The sequence below is a fragment of the Elephantulus edwardii genome, unplaced genomic scaffold (genome assembly GCF_000299155.1).
Source record: "Elephantulus edwardii isolate Elephantulus edwardi_28Jun2011 unplaced genomic scaffold, EleEdw1.0 scaffold00146, whole genome shotgun sequence".
NCBI classification, from domain to species: Eukaryota; Metazoa; Chordata; class Mammalia; order Macroscelidea; family Macroscelididae; genus Elephantulus; species Elephantulus edwardii.
In genome coordinates this window covers 468,682-487,631 of record NW_006399896.1, presented here as the reverse complement: position 1 = coordinate 487,631, position 18,950 = coordinate 468,682, and the positions used below count along the sequence as shown (strand labels likewise).

Genomic DNA, 18,950 nt, shown 5'->3' with positions numbered 1-18,950 from the left:
CATAGTAAGTATAGATAATGATTGAAAAGAATGATAATTCCAGAACTTTTAATCATGCTCATGGGAAACTCATCCACAGATGAAGAAGCAGTGATTGAAACAGAACAAGGCAGTACTACATGGTTTAAAATCAGGAAAGGTTGTGTATCAAGCTTGTATACTTTCACCATATCTATTCAAAATGTATACTGAGCGAATAATTCAAGAAACTGGATGAAGAATAATGGGGTATGAGGATTGGAGAAGATGATAGAACATTTGCAGAAAATGAAGATTTAGTGATAAAATTTAAAGACTATATAGGCTTCTGTAGCTTTACACCTCAACACAGGAGACAAAAATCCTTCCAGCGGACTCAGAGAAAAGTAAATGGAGAAAAGACTGAAGTTGTCAAGGATTTAGTTTTTTACTTTGATCCACAGTCAACACCTATAGAAGCAGCAGTCTGAAAATCAAGTCATGTATTCCACTGGGTACATCTGCTGCCATGGGCCTCTCCAGAGTACTGAAGAGCAAGGATGTTACATTTAAGAACTAAAATGCACCGGACCCCAACCCATGACATTTTCAGTTGCTTAGTATGTACATGAAAGTTGGCCTGAGTAAAGACCAAACAGTTGGTGTTTTTGAATTGTTACTGGTGAAGAATTATTATTCCATGGACTGCCAAGAATAAGGGAAGCGGGGGGAATGTGTCTTGAAAAAAGTATAGTCTCTCATACTTTGAGCATGCTTTCAGGAGGGCCTTGTTCCTGGAGAAGGACGTTATGCTTAGGAAAGTAGGGAGTCAATGAAGAAGAGGAAGACCCTCGATAAGATGGCCTGATAGTGTCTAGAACAGTGGGCTTAAGCACAGGCATGACTTGACTGAATGGCACAGGACTGGGCACTCTTTCTGTTACACTTTATTACACAGAGGTTGCTTATGATTCAGAGATGACTTGAAGGCATTCAACTGCAACTACATGGATGAATCCCAGGAGAATGGATCAGCCGTGGATAACAAGCAGCCAGCCAATCAGAAAGCTGGGAGACTGGTGCTTGAGACAAAGTCAGTGACAAGTACCAAAGCCTTGAGGTGGGGATCTAATTTGACAAGGTCCAAGACCCAGTGCCACCCAGGGCCAGTGTGGCTGACTATATAATAAGCAAGGGTCTAAAGTAGGAGATGAAGTGGGCAGGCTAGAATATTTCCTAGCCCCCCTTATCCAAAATCTCTCCAGATGCTATTTGAGCAGCGATGACATGATCTCAAAACATCTTTGTCAGAAACTTGAACAATTCAACAGATAGTCGAAATTTGGTTTTAAATACAAAGTTTGATTTGGAATTTACTTTGGTTACCACAGCTGAAAAATGAACTAGAATCTCTTCACTGGCAAAACTTACTAGTAGCTTTAGTACGAATGTACCTACTGGATTTTAACTTTATTTCCGTTGCTATCCTCAGGCCATTCTGCAGGTTCAAGATAAAGAAGTCCTTGCCTCTCAGCTGCTTGTGTTGATAGGGCAGAGGCTGGCTTATGTCCTCTTCCACAGCCAGACAAAACAAGGGCTGGAGCTGCTTGCCAGGCTTTCACCCACACTCTGTACCTGGCTCAAAGCAATGGTAAGGACAATGGGTTGAGCTAGGTGGGAAGTTACTGCTTCCGTACATGCACTTAACAGTTAAGAGGAAGCTCTCATATTTCACTTACATTATCTTAAAACCACTTTTACTGGAAAATAACTGGTAAGTAAGTTATTGTCTGGTTTTTATGTAACATGGATTGTTTTTCTGTCCATTTACAGGACACTCACGGTCTTCAAAATACTTCAGTGCCAATTGCAACAACAGCTAAACTAGTAAATAAAGTAATTGAGCTTTTACCAGAAAACCACGGGCAGTATAATTTAGCCTTACACCTTGTTGAAGCTGTGGAAGCCATTTCTATTCCTATTTCATGACACTTAACTTCCTGGTTAATGATAATACTCTTCAAATTGTGATTATAACGTGAATTAGTGCATGGTTATTTTACATAATAAGATCTGGAATTGTATGGAGGGAGTATGTTCTATTTGTAAAATAAAATTGTATATTACTTTTAAAAAATGTAATCCTGGCTTAAATCCCACTTCTTTCCTTCATATTGAGGATAAAATATAAACAAGTATCAATTATGTCCTAATAATTAATCAGATGATTTTATTTCTAATTCACTTTTATTCTTGACTTTTGCTGTATATAAAGTTGGTTATAACTTACAAATTATGTTCTTACAATATTATATTATGTTCTTATTTTAAAATTATATATTTCATACTCAAAATGTTGTAATTAAATTGACCTGTGTTCAACTTGGCCACCAGCCCATACATTAGTCAAGTTGGAGAAACACCCTCCTTTCCTTTAGTAAGTGTTGGGAAATGCTTGGATTATGCTTACTGCCTTGCTGGGCTTCTGCGTAGGAGTCCTGGATGCTGACAGGTTCCTTTCCCAGAGGTATGCTGTTGCCATCAGAGGAGGAATGTCTTGCTTGTGGAGAAATATTGGCTTCCAAGATCATCATACTCATCAGTGGGACACTAGAAAGAACCCTTAATCTGCTGTACTCGGCAGAATCGAGTCTCTGAGATAGAGGACCAACAGCAAATTCTTTATAATGTAGGACTTGCTTTTTCAGGCAAGGTTCAAAGCTGTATCCAACGCCATCAGGCAACTGTAAAAATGTATTATCTTGTAAAATTTGTGTAAAAAAAAAGGGGGGCAGATGCCAAAAATCTTGAATCTAACTTTATTTTTCCTACATGTATTCAGAAGTAACTGCTGTGGTATTTGGTTATATGTCCTAAGGAAAGGTCCAGAAGATCTTAGTCCTATTACCACTTTAGTACACCTACCTCACAGCTGAATTGAGAGGATAAAATACAACTAATTTTTACCCCACAGTGCCTAGAGCATTCAAGTGCTGAGTAAATAGTTGTCCATTAAAATTAAATTAACCAAACTCTTTAAAAATGCTTTGCGCTCTACAAGCAATTTTTGTTACAGTATACCTTTGGATTACAGCCATATAGTACAATTACTGGTATGTCATAGGTCACAACTGTTACTCACCGTAATTCATTTTGATACAGAAGTTTGTTCCTTTACTTCCTTGTAGGAAACCAGTTTTCCCAGTTTACAAAGTTGAGTATTGCCTTCAGGGATATTCAGAAAAAATGTGAATGTTTAGGGATATACTAATGTGAATTCTTTTTAATTGAGATATTACATTTAAATAAAGAGCTTAACCTTGCTAAAACTTATTATTATAAACCCTGTAAGATAACTCTTGGAGCTATCTTGAAGCATAGCTTGTAAGGTGGAGTCTGTGTGTCAGATTTGAGGTGCACATTCTGACTGGGAGCAGCATTGAAAGGGCCCAAATTAGTCCATCCTCCCAGCCTCTGCTTGGCCCCACTGTCCCACTCACATTTATATGTTTTTTTTATAAGCTTATCTAGCTTTGTATGAAAAGTCACTTGTTATATGTGTCCTAAGAAATTAGTTCTTCCTGTAATAAGAGTGTGTTTGAGGCTGGTAAAGGAAAATAGAGAATTATAGGTATTTCTAAATCGTAAACCTTCACTTGAATTCTAAGAATATTAATGAGCTGAAATAAGGCTCATAGAATGATGACATAAATCACTGAGTCTACAGCAGAAATACTAAAATTTAAAGAAACTTAAAAATTGAATTCTGAACTATATGGTAAAAAAAGAAGCAAATATCAAGGGCTTTTAACAGAAAGTAATATACTAATTAATAGAAAGTAAAATACTTATGTATACATTCTATAACAAAGCCACATGTAAAAAGAATTAGATTTTATGTAGAGCAGATTTCTTAAAACTATGCCCCAGTAGTATTTACTAGATATGTTCTTGTCCTTATACATACACCTTTCTTCATTAAATATGCATTTGAATGAGTACCTTGTTAATTTCTGTATATAATACACTGAAGGAAAAGAAAAATATATAGATAGATACTCATAACTCCTTCAAGTTGTATACAACTAAGGGGCCAGATTAAATGTATATACCAGAACCAAGCTTTTAAATGCCTCAGATTTACACACAAAAAAAGATAATAAAAGAAATTCCATATGTTATTTTAAAAAATCTAAAGTAAATTAACATTGTTATATTGAAATTATTGCATCTTAAAAAAAACACACAGAAAAGCCAGATTTAATAATAATAAGCTTCTGTTGAGTATAATGTTTAGTAAAACACACACTTAGAAGTTGTTGCAGTCTATTTCATTTATAGGGCAAATATTTTTAAAGTTCATTAGAGTAACAGGGACAGCCCTCTTTTGACCTGATAGATATGATTTTGTTGGACTTGCAAAGTTATATTTCTGTTGAATAGAATTCATCAAAGATTTTAATCTAATACTGAATTGTTTATAAAATGCTTTATTTCTACTGTAATGTAAGTAGTGAAATTCTGTATATACTGCTATTTTCTGTTTATTGTGAAATTAGTGAAATAAATTTTCTGCTTTCATACTGTTTTCTTAACATGCTTAATTGTCAATATTGAGATTATTTCCCTCCCCCTATGGTAAAATAAATGTTGTGTTTTTCTTTCTGATCCTACTAGAACACCTAGGTATTCTGAAAATGCTGACGATTCTTAGTAAGGCAGAATGAAATTATTCTTCATCTCTTATGCCATTCTCCTTCAAAACCAAAAGCTTATGTTTTTCACTTGATATTCAGAACTTTTACACCATCATTAGTGTATTCCAGGATGTCTTTATTTTCAGACATTACTTTGTCAAAAAGATTTATAAAATATTAAACATTTCTGTCAGTCATATTTAAAGATAGGCATATTCAATATTTTGTTCTGCATATGTCCATAATGAAGATATTTTCTATATATAAAAACATATACACATACTTCTGTGCATATATATATAATGTTTGTATTAACACTCATTGCTTCTCTAGCCTACTTGGGACTACCTGTTGAATTCCGATTTTTACTTTGATCCTGTATCATTTACTCTTCCATTCATTATGTAAATTTTAGCTTGCTTTCTAGGTTTGTAAACAACACATTGAAATCCCTAGTCCATACTGGAGGAGAAACTCTTGCTCAGAGAGCTGTCATTACAAACTCAAGGTCCTACTTCCCACCAACAACTTCTGCACAACGGGGGCAGAGTGTGTCTGAAGACTCAGCAGTGTACTTCCAACAACGAGGGCATTTTTCTTTTGTGGTTGGCATGACAAATACTTTATATGAAGACTCTTCACGAATATCACCACCTACAAAAAAAAATGCATTAGAAAAGGCCATTCCGTTTTTATCACTTATTCTTAGTTGGCTCAGGGGTGGCTCTTGTTTAAAGCCTTCTTCTCTGTCCTATCTTTGTAAAGCTTGTTAAGTACATATCTGTCCCATTATATAAGAGTCAAGATAATGGAATTGTGCAATTTGGCAAATGAAAGGCACTGGGTAACTTGAGACTCTGTTAACTGATGTTTCCACAAGTCATTGAACTCTTAACTGCTCATGCAGAGTAGACCTTTCAGCTCTAATGAAGGTGTCTTTCTGATAAAGACTTCCATAAAAGCCAACTTAAAGCAATAACTACTGAATTTATAAAAAAGGAAACAAATTTTCCCACTATTATTTAGACCTCATATATTAAAATACAATCAGGAAAGTAAGTTATTTTCTAGAGTTCGGGGGGTGAAGGGAAGGTACATTAACAACATTCTTAAGGGCAAGTTAAGCCAGAACACTGTTTAATGCTAGTGAACCTCACATATGAAATGACCAGTCTCCTACCACCTGCTGTCCTGAGGTATTATGTAGAGCACAGCAACTTCACCTTTCTTAAAATACCTGCTTGCTGTTCTGTTAATCTTTTGCATGCCTCTACAGATTGACAACCATTGTCAATGAAGCAAATCATCTGTAAAATACCTGATGAGGTATCACTGAGGGAACTGGTTCAATGAGACTTCTTAACCCCTCACTTAAGGAAGGCTAGATTAATAATAACTTAGTTTTGGGTTGTGAGGAACAGAAAATTTTAGTATCAATACTAGGGGACCAATTACCAAAGAAGATGAGAGAAGAGTCAGACTACACGTAGATTAAACTACCTCTAACCCTCTGTTCCCAGAAATCACTGAGCAGGACTTGAGAGATGGCTTCAAACTTGGCCACTATCTCTCCTTTTCCATGAATAGACATGTTTCACTTATACCCCTGGGTTATAAATGCCTACCCCACTGCATTAAATATTTGAGGTATATAGTTAGTTTCTAAAAGTAAACAGATGCCACTTTATGGCACATATCACATTTTTATTGTTGTCTGATATTAAAGATGTTTCCATGTATCTAAAAATGTTTGGTTTTTTACACCCGGGAAGGTACACTAAAACATTTGGCAATTAGATATGAATCATACCCAACTCTTTAAACTTAAGTTTAAAATTAAAATCAGACTTAGGAACAGAACATGTTTATAATTAGGGAACTACCTCTATCTGCCTTTAGAACGTAGGAAAATTCAAGATGACCTATAATACCATTCAACTCTCCAGCGTGCAAAACTTGTCACTCTCCTTCTTACCTTCTAAGTTGATTAAGAATGTTCCTGCAAGCTCAATTGCATCTGCAGTTCTCTCTCGCGGTTCTTGACTGAGTAAAGTTGTCTGAGAAGCCATCATTAATTCATTCAGTTGGGAAGTGCTAGAAGTCTCCTCACTTTGTAGCATCTGGTGGTAAGTATATGAAATTTAGCAGGGATAAAGTGAGAAGTTATAAAAGTAGATGCTGTAGCCTCTTTTGTGAGGAATCTCTTGGTATCAGTATGTCCTGAGCTTAACTAGTACAGGTATCAATTCTTACTACTGTGAAGTTGTAATGAAAAGCTTCCAATCAGTGTACTGAAAAGTATGCTCTTTGTCAGATGTTAAATGTTCATTCTGATCATGAGAGAAATTAGTTTATTATCCTCATTTTGAATGAAGAAGCAGGCTTAGAGAGGTTAACTTGCTCAAATTTCTAAACCAGTAAGTGGTGGAGCTGGAATTAAAATCCTGTCTGTCAGCCTCAAAGCCCCTGTTTTGTCATGCTTCCTAAATGAGAAAGGGGTAAAACCTAATTCTGGCAATGAATACTAATGATAGTGGTCTGGAAAAATGGACAAAGACCTTTCAAAAGTAAACAGGATTTGGATGTTTGATATTATTACATTAAATGAATCTAAACACTTTTTACATGCAAGTGAAAATAGTGGAGTACAACATATACAGTATTAGAATAACCGAACCACAAGCCTAAAACTGTTATCTAGAGAGAGTATCCTTCAAAAGTGAAGGCCAAATAAAGTTCTTCAGATTAAAATGGAAGAAATTAATGACTAGGAGAAATGTCTTGCAATAAATGATTAGAAAAAAATTCTTTAAAGAGGAACTAAATTATATACTCAAACATTGACATAGGTGTGGAATGGAGGAATTGGGAATAGGCTAAAGTACATGCAGTAGCTGGGAAACAGTATAATGTCGAGTGAAAGTGCATTTAGATACTTGCATACAGCAAACTGCAGGGCAACTACTAATAAAGAGTTTTAGTACATTTGATATACTTAGGAGAGAAAGTAGTCAAAACATGTTCAATTAAAATAAGAGAAGGCTGAGGAGAGAAGACCAAAGAACAAGGATAACAAAGTAGTTACACATATGGTGGATACTAACCCAACTATACCAACCCAGCTGCACCAATAATCATTTCAATGCATGATCTAAATATATCTACCAAAAATGATAGACTGCTGTCTACAGAAACACACTCTTAAAAAAAAAAAAATGATGGGGTGGAGAAAGACCATGCTAATACTAAGGAAAAGCAAACTAGAATAGTCCTATTAATTTCAGGCAAGACAGACTTGAAAATAATTATTTCAGGCTTAAAGAGAGGGATTACATAATTTTTTTTAAATGTTATTATTTTTTGTGTGTACTGTCAAATCGGATCTGACTGGTACAAGACGAGATTGTCCCTCCTCCAGCAGAGAGTATCTGGTGGATTCGACTCATGTATCTCTGGGATTGCAGTGTAGCTTCTTGCCACTAAGCCACCAGAGCTCCCTTACATAATTATTTTTAAGTGCCATAAAGCAGCCCCACAGAACATGACACGTCCCCATTGGGTTTCTAAGGCTGTAATCTTTAAGGTCGTACACTGCCCTATCTTTCTCCCAAGGAGCCAAATGTGGGTCTGAATGGCAGATCTGTTGGTTAACTTAACTACTTAACTACTGCACCACCAGGGTTCCTTCACATAGAAATTCTTGAACTGTAATGATGTTTAGTTTGTATATATCCCATAAGAGTATCAAAATATGTGAGCCAATAATTGATAGCAATGCAAGGAGGGAACGACAAATCTTTTATATAGTTGGAAACTTTCCATAGCCTCAAGAAATGACATATTTAGCAGAAACAAAATCAGGATATAAATTAAACTGACCTATCAAACTAATCTATCTGGGCTATTTATGGATAACTTGCTCCAAAAACAGCAAAATGCATATTCTTCTTAAGCACATAGCATAGTCACCAAGAAAATCCTAGGACATAAAACATAGCTAACAAAGATTCTCACCACTGGGCAAATTGGCAGCATCATGATAGATGATGAAGAAATTGAGATTGCTCACAGCTTTAATTTGCTTCGCTCTACAGTCAACACTCTTGGTACCAGCAGCCAGGAAATTAAAAGACGAATTGCCTTGAGAAAGTCTGCTATCAGAGACTTCTCCAAAGTACTGAAGAGCAACAATGTCAGTCTGGAGACTAAGGTGCGTCTAATCCAGGCCATGGTTTCTGCAATTACTTGCTATGCATCAAAGAGCTGGACAATGACTAGGGATGATAGAAGGAGAGGTGATGCCACTGAGCTGTGGTTCCGGAGAAGAATAATGAATGGACTGCTAGGACAAGTTTGTCCTGGAGAGGGTGAAGTCAGGCTGCTCCTTGGAGACAAGAATTCTGAAGCTTCATCTGACATACTTTGGGCATGTTGCAAGGAGGGACCAGTCCTTGGAGAGGGACATCATGCTGGGGAGGGTGGAGGGACAGCATAGGAGAGGAAGACCCTGGATGAGATGGATTGATTCATTGACTGGAGTAATGGAGGTAGGTGTGTCAGAGACAATAAAATTGGCACAGTCTAGAGCAGGGTTTAAGACTATTGTACATAGGGTTGCTATGAGTCCCAGGCAACTCCACAGCACAGAACAACAAATTTAGAAGAATTACACAGTATATATTTCCCCCCTCAGGCTACAATAGGACTAATCTGAAAGACAGCTGGAAAACACCAAAATATTTGGAGAGTAAAAATCATACATCTAAACAGCACACGGATCAGAGAAATCTTTAAAATATTTGAAAGTGAAAATGAAACAATTTTTAAAATTTTGTGAGATTCTGCAAAAGCAGTACATATAAGAAAATTAGTAGAAATAAATGTATAAGAAAATAAAAATCTAAATAATCAAAGTTTCTATTTTAAAAACCTAGGGGACTACCAAATCCAAAGTAAAGCAAAAGAAATAATAGTCAATGAAAGCAAAGCCAAAAGTTAGTCCTTTGAAAAGATCAACCATGCAAACCACCAAAAAAATGGGTGAAGATAAATTAGCAATCTCAGAAAAGATGGTAGGTATTGTTGAGTCACTGTGATGGTCAGTGTCACTCCATTTCTTTTTTGATAACCTATCTATTAAGCATGACACTGTCAGGAAGGATAGCACAGGAATATAAGGAACAACTTTATGACCACAAATCTGTTAAATTAGAATTTTAAAAAAATCAAGCCACAATTTATCAAAACTCATAAGGAACATGAGATAAGTAGGCCTGTATCTAATGAGGAAACAGAAACAACAATTAATAACCTCTCGAAACAAAAAGCACTAGGCACAGATGGTCACTGAATTCTACTAAAGTTTAAGCAAGAAATGATACAAGTTCTTTACAAGCTTAATAAATAAATAAATAAAAAGAACACTTCCTAAGCCATTCTATGAGACCAGCATTACTCCAACACAAAAACCAGGAAAAAATTTTGAGAAGAAAAACTTCAAAATACAGTCTTTGTGAACAGAGATGCAAAGGTCCTTCCTTAACAAGGAAGCAACAAATTGAATCTAGTCATATTTAAAATAATTTAAGATCACATCTATGTAATTTAATCCAGTTATATAAATCAGGTTCAACTTTAATTTTATTAATTTTAATGAGCATTTACAGAGATTTTAGATTTCCATTCATTTATTGTTGCACTTTTTTCTCTATCCCGCCCCAGTTCACTCCTCTCTTTGAAAAGCAAAAGATAAACTTCTTCGTTGGCATACAACATTTTAAAAGGATTCTATCATCAATCCTTTGATAGCTTTTCTGGAGATCAAAGGATAGAATTTTGTATAATGAATGATTTTTTTTCATTGCAAACACCTTTTAAAAGAAAATAAACAGCAACTATACACCTGATGGCCTACACTTATCAGACAGACTACAACTGTGGACAGAGTCAACAGAATCTAAACAAGGCCAGGGAGGCTGACTGTTAAACAGATCATCAATTACTCATGTGAAAAACCAAACTAAAGCAGAATTAAAATACAATCTTGAGTCTATCCCAACTGAATTTCAAAACCATCATCAAGAATAGATTTGATGCACTGAACACTAATGACTTAAAACTAGTTATAGGATAATATAAAGGGCACTGATCATGAAGAAAATTAAAGATCATTACAAAGTGGATCTCAAAAGAGACTCTGAACCTTGCAAAATAATGTACAGAAGTCAAAACATGGGAAAGGAATGAAAAAGTAAGAGAAGTGAACTGAGGATTCCAAAAAGCAGCTCAAGAAGACAAAGCAAGGTGCTATTAAAAAATGTGCAAAGAGCTGGAACTGGAAAACGAAAAGGGAACAAGCTAAGTACTTCTCAAGCTTCAGGTTGAAAAGAACTGAAAAATTCAAGCCTCGAGATAAAATATTGAAGGATTCTATGGACAAAATATTCAGTGATGCAGGGAGCATCAAAAGAGGATGGAAGGAATACAGAGTGACTGTACCACAAAGAATCTGCTGGCACTGAAACATTTCAGGAAGGAGCATATTATAAAGAACCAACGAAGGAGAAATTCAAATTTTAATGAAGACACCGGCCAAAAAATAAAAGGTCCCAGAAACTGATCGAATATTAATTGAGGTATTTCCACAAACAGATGCAATCTTGGAAGTGCTCACTAGCCTTTGTCAAGAAAATCTGGAAGACAACTGCCTGGTCAGACCGGAAAAGATTCATATTTGTTTCTATTTATTTATTTAAAAAAAATAAGCGATACAACAAAAAGCAGAAATTATCACATGGAAGTAAGTTCTTATTGTGGACTATTTAAAAATAGCTGGAAAAGTACACTGCAAGGGAACTGACAGAAAGTCAAGCCGAATTAAAAAACAACCATTAAATAAGATTTATCATTGCTGAGATAAGATGGTTCTTGGCTGGAAGCAAAACATTCCAGAAAAGCTTACTTGTATTTTACTTATTATGCAAAGGAATTTGATTACATGGATCATAATAATTATAATAAATATTGAGGAAAAAACTATTGAGAATAGGGACTAGACATTAACTATGCTCTTGTGAAGCCTATATAAAGACCAAAAAGCAATTATTCAAGCAAAATAATGTTATGGTTTAAAATTATGAAAGGTGAGTGTTAGAATTGTATCCTTTCTCTATTCAATCTGTATGCTGAACAAATAACTATATGAAGAATGTGGCATTAGGATTAAAGGAAGACTTATCCACAATCTACAGTATACAAAGGACATAACCTTACTTGTAAAAAGTGAAGAAAACTTGAAGCTCTTACTGAAAAAGATCATAGACTACAAAGTGTATTACATTTCAAGATGGCAGGATGGGAATCCTCACCACCAGACCAAAAGGCAACATCATGATACACTGACTAAAGACTGAAGTCAACAACTTCATTTTAGTTAGATCTACAATCAACACCTATGGAAGTAGCAGTCAAGAAATCAAAAGACGTAGGGAGCGCTGGTGGCCTCGTGGCAAGAAGTTGCACTGCAATCCCAAAGGAGTGTGGTTCGAATCCACCAGATGCTCTGCTGGAGAAGAAGGGACAATCTCCTCCTATACCGTCAGATCCGATTTGACAGTTACACACACAAAATAATAAAACTAAAAAAAAAAAAAAAATCAAAAGACGTGCTACAATGGGAAAAAAGTACTAATGAGCAAAGATACCAGTTTAAAGACTAAGGTGCACTTGATCCAAGCTATGGTATTTTCATATGCACTTAAAAGATGGACAATGAATAAGGATGACAGAAGACTTGATGCCTTTGAGTTGTGTTGGAGAAGAATAACGAATACACTATGAACTGCCAAAAGAATAAATCTAACTTGAAGAAGTGGAACCAAGGTGCTCCTTAGAGGCAAGGACTGTGAAGTTTCATCTCACATACTCCGGGCAAGAATGACCATTCCTGGGGAAAAGACAACATACTGGCTAGATGGAGGGTCAGAGAAAGAAAAAAGGACTGTCAAGGAGATTGACTGACACAGTGACTGTAACATGGGCTCTCGGACGTGCCGGTGAAGCTGGCACAGGACAGGGCAAGGTGCTGATCTATTGCTCACACAGTCGTTATGGATGTAGCCAACTCAATGGCACAACACCCCAATCAACTAAGAAAACCTCTATGAACGTATCAATACAGAATATAGATACAAAAAGGCACTTTACAAAATCTAACACTTAATACTAAAAACTCCCAATAAACTAGTGAGAGAGAGGAATTTCCTTGATTTCATGAGAATATTTTTTTAAAAACCTACAGCTATCACCATACTTATTTTTCCCTAAGAACCATTAACAAAGATGTTTCTTCACTATTGCTACTCAGTATTGTACTAGAAGTCCTAGATAATGCAGTAGGACAAGAAAGGGAAGTACAAGCTATACTGGTTGAGAAGGATAAAGAGTTTTCTTCAAAGATCTAATTAGATGAGAAATTCAAAATACTCAACCAAAAATCCTCCTGAAACCAATTAGCAAATACAGCAAGGGTGCAGGCAGGATCTAAGGTTGCTCTCTAAAGTCAGTCACTTTTCTATACACCACAATGAAGAGCTGGACCTTGAAGTTACTCATCTTTCTCCAGTGATTTCACTGGTGAATTCAGACCGCTGACCACTCAGTGAGCCGCCATACCTGATCCACTGTGCCATAACCCTAAACATTTTATTAAGTATAAATCTATGCAGAATCTACCTAAGGAAAATGACAAAATTCTAATGAAAGAAATCAAAGATCTAAATAAGTGGAGAATTATTCTATGTTTATGGATAGGAATGTTCAGTTATTCTCAATACTATCTACAGATTCAATGCAATCACAATGAAAATCTCAGCAAGTTCCTTTATAGAGATCCACTCAGAATAGTCAATACAGAACTGAAGAATAACAAGCTCAGAGGAGTCACTATAAAACTATAGTTGTCAAGACAATGTAGTACTAACAAAAGAATAGACAAGTTGACCAAGAGAACAGAATATGGAGCCAAAATAGAAACCCACAAAATATAGTCAATTGATCTCTGATAAAAGAACAAAGGCAGTCCAATAGAAAAAGGATTTTTTTTTCTCAGCAGACAGTGATAGAAAAATTAGGCATTCACATGCAAAAAAATTTATGTTTTCACAGAAGTTAACTCAAAATGGATCACAGCTTCAAATATAAAGTGTAAAGTTATAATTTAATAATATTATAAATTTATCTAGGAGAAAATAAAAGCAACCTTGAGTTTAATAATGAAAATACAGTATTATGAGCACAATCCATAAAAGTAAAAAAGACCAGTAAGTTAGGCCTGATCAAAATTCAAAACTTCTGTTTTGCAACAGATAATGTTAAGAGAATGAACAAACAAGACTAGAAAGTATTTTTAAAATATCTATCTAATAAAAGAAAGACTTGTATTAAAAACTATAACAAGAACTTTTAAAACTCATCAAGGAATAATCTTATTTAAAAATTACCAAAAATCTGAAGAGACTCTTTCCCAAAGAAGATAAGTATATATGCACAGCATTTATTATTAGGCTATTTCACAAAAAAAGATGCACACTGTTTGTTGTATGGGAGTTTCAAATTAAAATGAAAAAACTTCTACACATCTACTGCAAAGGCAAACATCCAAAATCCTGGCAATGGCACAGAACAGAACCTCCTGCTGCAGAGTAGATGCAAAACTATACACCTAGTAGTTTCTTACAAAGCTAACCAGTCATACTCCTAAGTATGCACTCAAATGATCCAAAAACCTTCAAAAGGTAGAAACTGCTTTATACCTCCATTATCTCGAAAAGCAGTCCAGGCTCTATGACAATGGTAACTTGGTGCTCTGCTGAATTTTTGCCAGGGATGCTTCCAAGAAACGAATCTCTCATAGCACATGCGCTCTCTACTGCTTCCTCCAATCCTGGTTTCTTCCATATGGAACTTATATTAATCCACCCAGTACGGAAAACACTCTTGGGTTCTTAAAAAGGAAAAAAACAAATAGACTAATTTACAAGCATAATAATCTATATATGGAACTCTAAAACTCCAGGAAATATTCACTACTGATGCACGGTAAGAATTATTCTTTACAATTCTTAGTACTTAAATATTAGTACTTAGTACTTTATTAAATATTACAGTTACTGAAAATGTTTACCAAACATTTCTATCACACAGAAATCATTATGTTCCTAATAAACAAATGGTATACTATATAGTAAAATGTCACAGTATTGCTACTAAACATCAAAAGTCTCATTTTCCGTAAGCTTAATATACACTGAAAAAACAACGTCATTGTCATCAAGTCACAATCAACTCATAATTTTGATCCTTTGGCAGGTTTTCAGAGGCTGTAGAGCACACAGGAGAAAACCGTCCATCTTTCTCCTGAGTTGCAGCTGGTGGATTTCAAGCATCTGTCTTTGGGTTGGCAGCACAACTCTTTACCCACTCGGCCACTGGTAAAGCAAAAAACCTAAAAAGCATTATGTTTTCGGTTTTAATAAAGCAATTTCCTACTTCTGAACATCTACAAAGGTATTTAAGAGAAGTGATTTCTCAGTACTACTGTAAAGATGCCAGAACATCTGTGTGTGCGCGCAGGTGATTGTAAAAAAGTTTACAAGAATGTTAAGCTTCCATTCATTCTTACCTTTTGCCTCCTCCAGTCCACTTTGTAATGCACCTCTGGTTCTAGATTGTTAATTGTCTTATTTGTAATGCCTAATCACACATTCCTTTCAGAGGATCCTTCCCTTACCTGTTCCATTGCAGTGTTCATTATCTATCCACTCTTTTCTTGTTCTCCCCTCTAACTCCCATGTCAGTCTTACTTTTTAACAGTGATGTTATACAACATTTATCCTTTCGTGCCTGAGTTATTTCACTTAGCATGATGTCTTCCAGACTCACCTATATTGTGTAGTTTTATGAGTTGTTTTACAATGCTACATAATATTCTATTTTATAAATATACCACAGATTTTCCATCTATTAATGGCCAGCTGGACTTCCAGCTATTGTGAGTAACACAGCAATAAACGTGTGTGCATACATCTTTTTGAGTTATGGCTCTGGTTTCTTCAGTGTTTTCCCAGTACACCCTACCCCAGAAGGATAGATGGGTCAAATGGTATTTCTATTTCCAAAGTTTTGAGAATGTTCCAGACCATCGTCAGTAGTGGCTGTCCCATTTTAAATTCCCATCAGGAGTGAGTAAGAGTTCAAATCTCTTCATAACCTTGCCAGCATTTGTTGTTTGCTGCCCCGTTGAACTTCGCTGTTGTTGCTGGAGTGAGATGCTCTCTCATAGTTGTTTTGATTTTTATCTCTCTGATAGAAAGGGATTTTGAATATTTCTTCATTTTGTCTGCCATGTGAATTTCTTTTTTGGTGAAATTCTGTCGATGTCTTGTGCTCATTTTGCAATTGGGTTCTTTACCTTTTTCTTGTTGAGATGCTGGAGTATTCCATACATTTTAGATACGAGTCCCTTATCAGGTATGTCATTGCCAAATTTTTTTTCCCAGGCTGTGGGTTTCAAGAGGCTAGCACCAAGAGGGACTGTGTGGAACACAATGTACATGCATGAAACACAGTGTTTATGAATGAAAAAAATGTTATTGTGTTCTTGTTATATAGCAACACTATGTACAACAGCTCTGAACCCTGCTCTATCCTAAGCCAAAAATTGTTTTAAACAGAGGCTAGTAAATTTTAGAAAGTCCTGCAGATGGCTTGACTCCTCTCCATTACCTGCAGAAACTACTACGTGACCAAGACCTCCAGGCTGTAACGCACCAATCCTGTGAAAGTGGACAAGTGAAACCTGGACCCTCAGGAGCAACCATCCCACTTTACAAAAAAATCAGTTTTTTCTTACCATTAGCATAAGGTATGTGCTGGAACACCTCTTCAGCCAAGTGAGGAAGAATGGGAGCAAAAGAACGAACTATTACATCCAAAATTTCAGCTAATGCAGTCTGACAAGAGCGTCGTTTGGGATCATTTTCATGTTCACAGTACAGCCTAAAGAGGAATCATTTCTTTAGCAGTTGACACAACTTTATGAATCATGACCATCAAGACAGGATTTGGCTTAGGCTGAGTTTACAACAGCAATCCTATTTTAAATCATCTTGTAAATAAAGAAAATTACCTACTACATGTAAATAGACTTGTATCATTTTTAAAAAAGCAATCTACTACATAAATTATTGATACCTCTATTTCACTCCCTCCTCAGAAAAGTACCTATGATAGAATCACACTGAAGAATCGAGAAGCTAGTAGTCACTATTACCATGATATTAGCATGATAGCTGCTACTCTTAAACTGACTCTCACTTCCCACGTGCTGAAGGGAGGGCTTGGGAAGCCCTGACATATCTTGGACAGAATGAGTCGGCTCTCTCACTGTACTACTTTAGTAGAAATGTACAGCATCACTTGCACACAGGAGCAATAAATGAAGATTTAGCACCAAACTTTCTTTTTAAAGGATCCTACTAACATTACACAATGGTATTATATAAAAAATGCCTAATGATTCTTTCTCTCACATTTGTAGAGTCCTGCGAGTAAGTACATTGTTCTCTATCTCCTATTAGTAACTATTATATATACTGAGCACTTTATAGAGCATTAAACATATAATATACACTCTCTCAATTCTCTTAACTATGAGTTAGTTATCATTACTTTTTAATAAAAGAAATAGATTACAGGATAAATTTTGCCAAATCATATAAAGTTCAAAATCAGCTGTGACACCAAAACCTAACTTCCTAATAACTGCACGGTGCTGTCCACCTTGACCATCCGTGTGTCCCCGATATCTGCCAGTTATTGAATCCAAAATCAAGAAACGTCTGTGATGTGTTAAAATATTTACCATACATACCTATCTTTGATGATGCTGAAATAAAAGTTAGAGAGTTCTCTAGTATAAAATGCTCTTAACAGCCGCACAACCTTCCCAAAATCATACTGTTTATAAGACTCAGTAACCTAGGAGATAAAGGAAAAATACATCAGGAAGCCAGATGAAGCAAGGGAAATGAAGGCCGCAGGGCAGTACACACTTGTTTAGGAATGCATTTTCCATGGCAAAGTCAAATCATGCAATCCTCAAGAGTTCTGGGTAACAAACTGAGACTACTTGTGAAACAATTAAAAATAAAATCAAACAATACTTATCAAAGAACAGGACCAAGCATAAATTACAAATTCACCTCATTTTAAAACTCCAGAGACAAAGTTCCATTTATGCCTGAAGGTAAAATCAGGTAGACATGTTTATGTATGTGCCTCTCTAACTTAAGAGTACAGCAAAGTTAGGGAGATAAAGGGGGATAAATCTGCATAAATGAGTGAATGAAAAGCCAACTTGTAAAATTCCATTCAAATCATCTTTTGAAAAGATGCAATAAAAGTATAACCAGTATAGTATAGTATCATAGCCACTGTAATGTAATAAAACAAAATGTAGATTAATTACTTCATGGAAATTCAATATACTTTGTAAACTTTCACTCAAACTGCAGTAAAAAATTTAAAAAAACAAAAACAGTGAAGTAACCTCATTTCCAATTTTGAAAAATTCACTGCCTTTGAACTGGTTCTGACTAATAGCACCACACCTTTGTGTTTCTGAGGCTGTAAATCTTTATGAGAGGAGAATGCCCATCTTTTTCCTTTGGAGCAGCCAGTGGATTAGAACTACTGACCTTGTGGTACACTATACTACTAGGACTCCTTGATTTTTGAGAAAACACAAGTTATATATATTTATGTTAAATTAAGCAAACATAAGAAATATGGACAATCATTTTATTCATTTCTGTCTCTATGATGAGGAGTACATCTGCAGAAAAATAAGTACTTTGTTCCTTAAGAGATAGAAACAACACCACAACAAGATAAAGGTAAATAATCCAATAGAAAAATGGGCACAGGACATGAACAGGCACTTCACCGAAGACATTCAGATGGCTAACAAGCACATGAAGAAATGTTCAAAATTCCATGCTCTAAGAGAGATGCAAATCAAAACAACTGTGAGATATCATCTCACCCCAGTCAAAATAGCAAAATGTAACAGAACAGTAAGCAACAAATGCTGGTGAGGTTGTGGAGAAACTGGAACCCTTATATTTACTGTTGGTGGGAATATAAAATGGTGCAACTACTATGGAAGGCGGTATGGCACTTTCTCAAAAAGTTGCAAATAGAGATACCATTTGACCCAGCAATTCCACTACTGGG

At 35.7% G+C, this 18,950-nt stretch overlaps 2 protein-coding genes across 2 annotated transcripts in view; one reads left to right on the top strand and one right to left on the bottom strand.

Moving 5' to 3' along the window:
* The window catches only part of RAB3GAP2 (RAB3 GTPase activating protein subunit 2 (non-catalytic)), a 148,647-nt gene extending 146,700 nt beyond the window's left edge, over positions 1 to 1,947 (top strand). The window contains exons 33-34 of the mRNA XM_006894593.1: positions 1,451 to 1,609; positions 1,792 to 1,947. Of these exons, the coding sequence (XP_006894655.1) occupies positions 1,451 to 1,609; positions 1,792 to 1,947 (315 nt within the window). The remainder of the gene's footprint in view (positions 1 to 1,450; positions 1,610 to 1,791) is intronic.
* Positions 1,948 to 5,166: 3,219 nt separating this feature from the next.
* Positions 5,167 to 18,950, bottom strand: part of IARS2 (isoleucyl-tRNA synthetase 2, mitochondrial) — an 83,920-nt gene continuing 70,136 nt past the window's right edge. Inside the window, exons 16-20 of the mRNA XM_006894592.1 lie at positions 17,587 to 17,693; positions 16,567 to 16,712; positions 14,468 to 14,658; positions 6,631 to 6,775; positions 5,167 to 5,309 (exon numbers count right to left, since the gene is read on the bottom strand). Of these exons, the coding sequence (XP_006894654.1) occupies positions 5,167 to 5,309; positions 6,631 to 6,775; positions 14,468 to 14,658; positions 16,567 to 16,712; positions 17,587 to 17,693 (732 nt within the window). The remainder of the gene's footprint in view (positions 5,310 to 6,630; positions 6,776 to 14,467; positions 14,659 to 16,566; positions 16,713 to 17,586; positions 17,694 to 18,950) is intronic.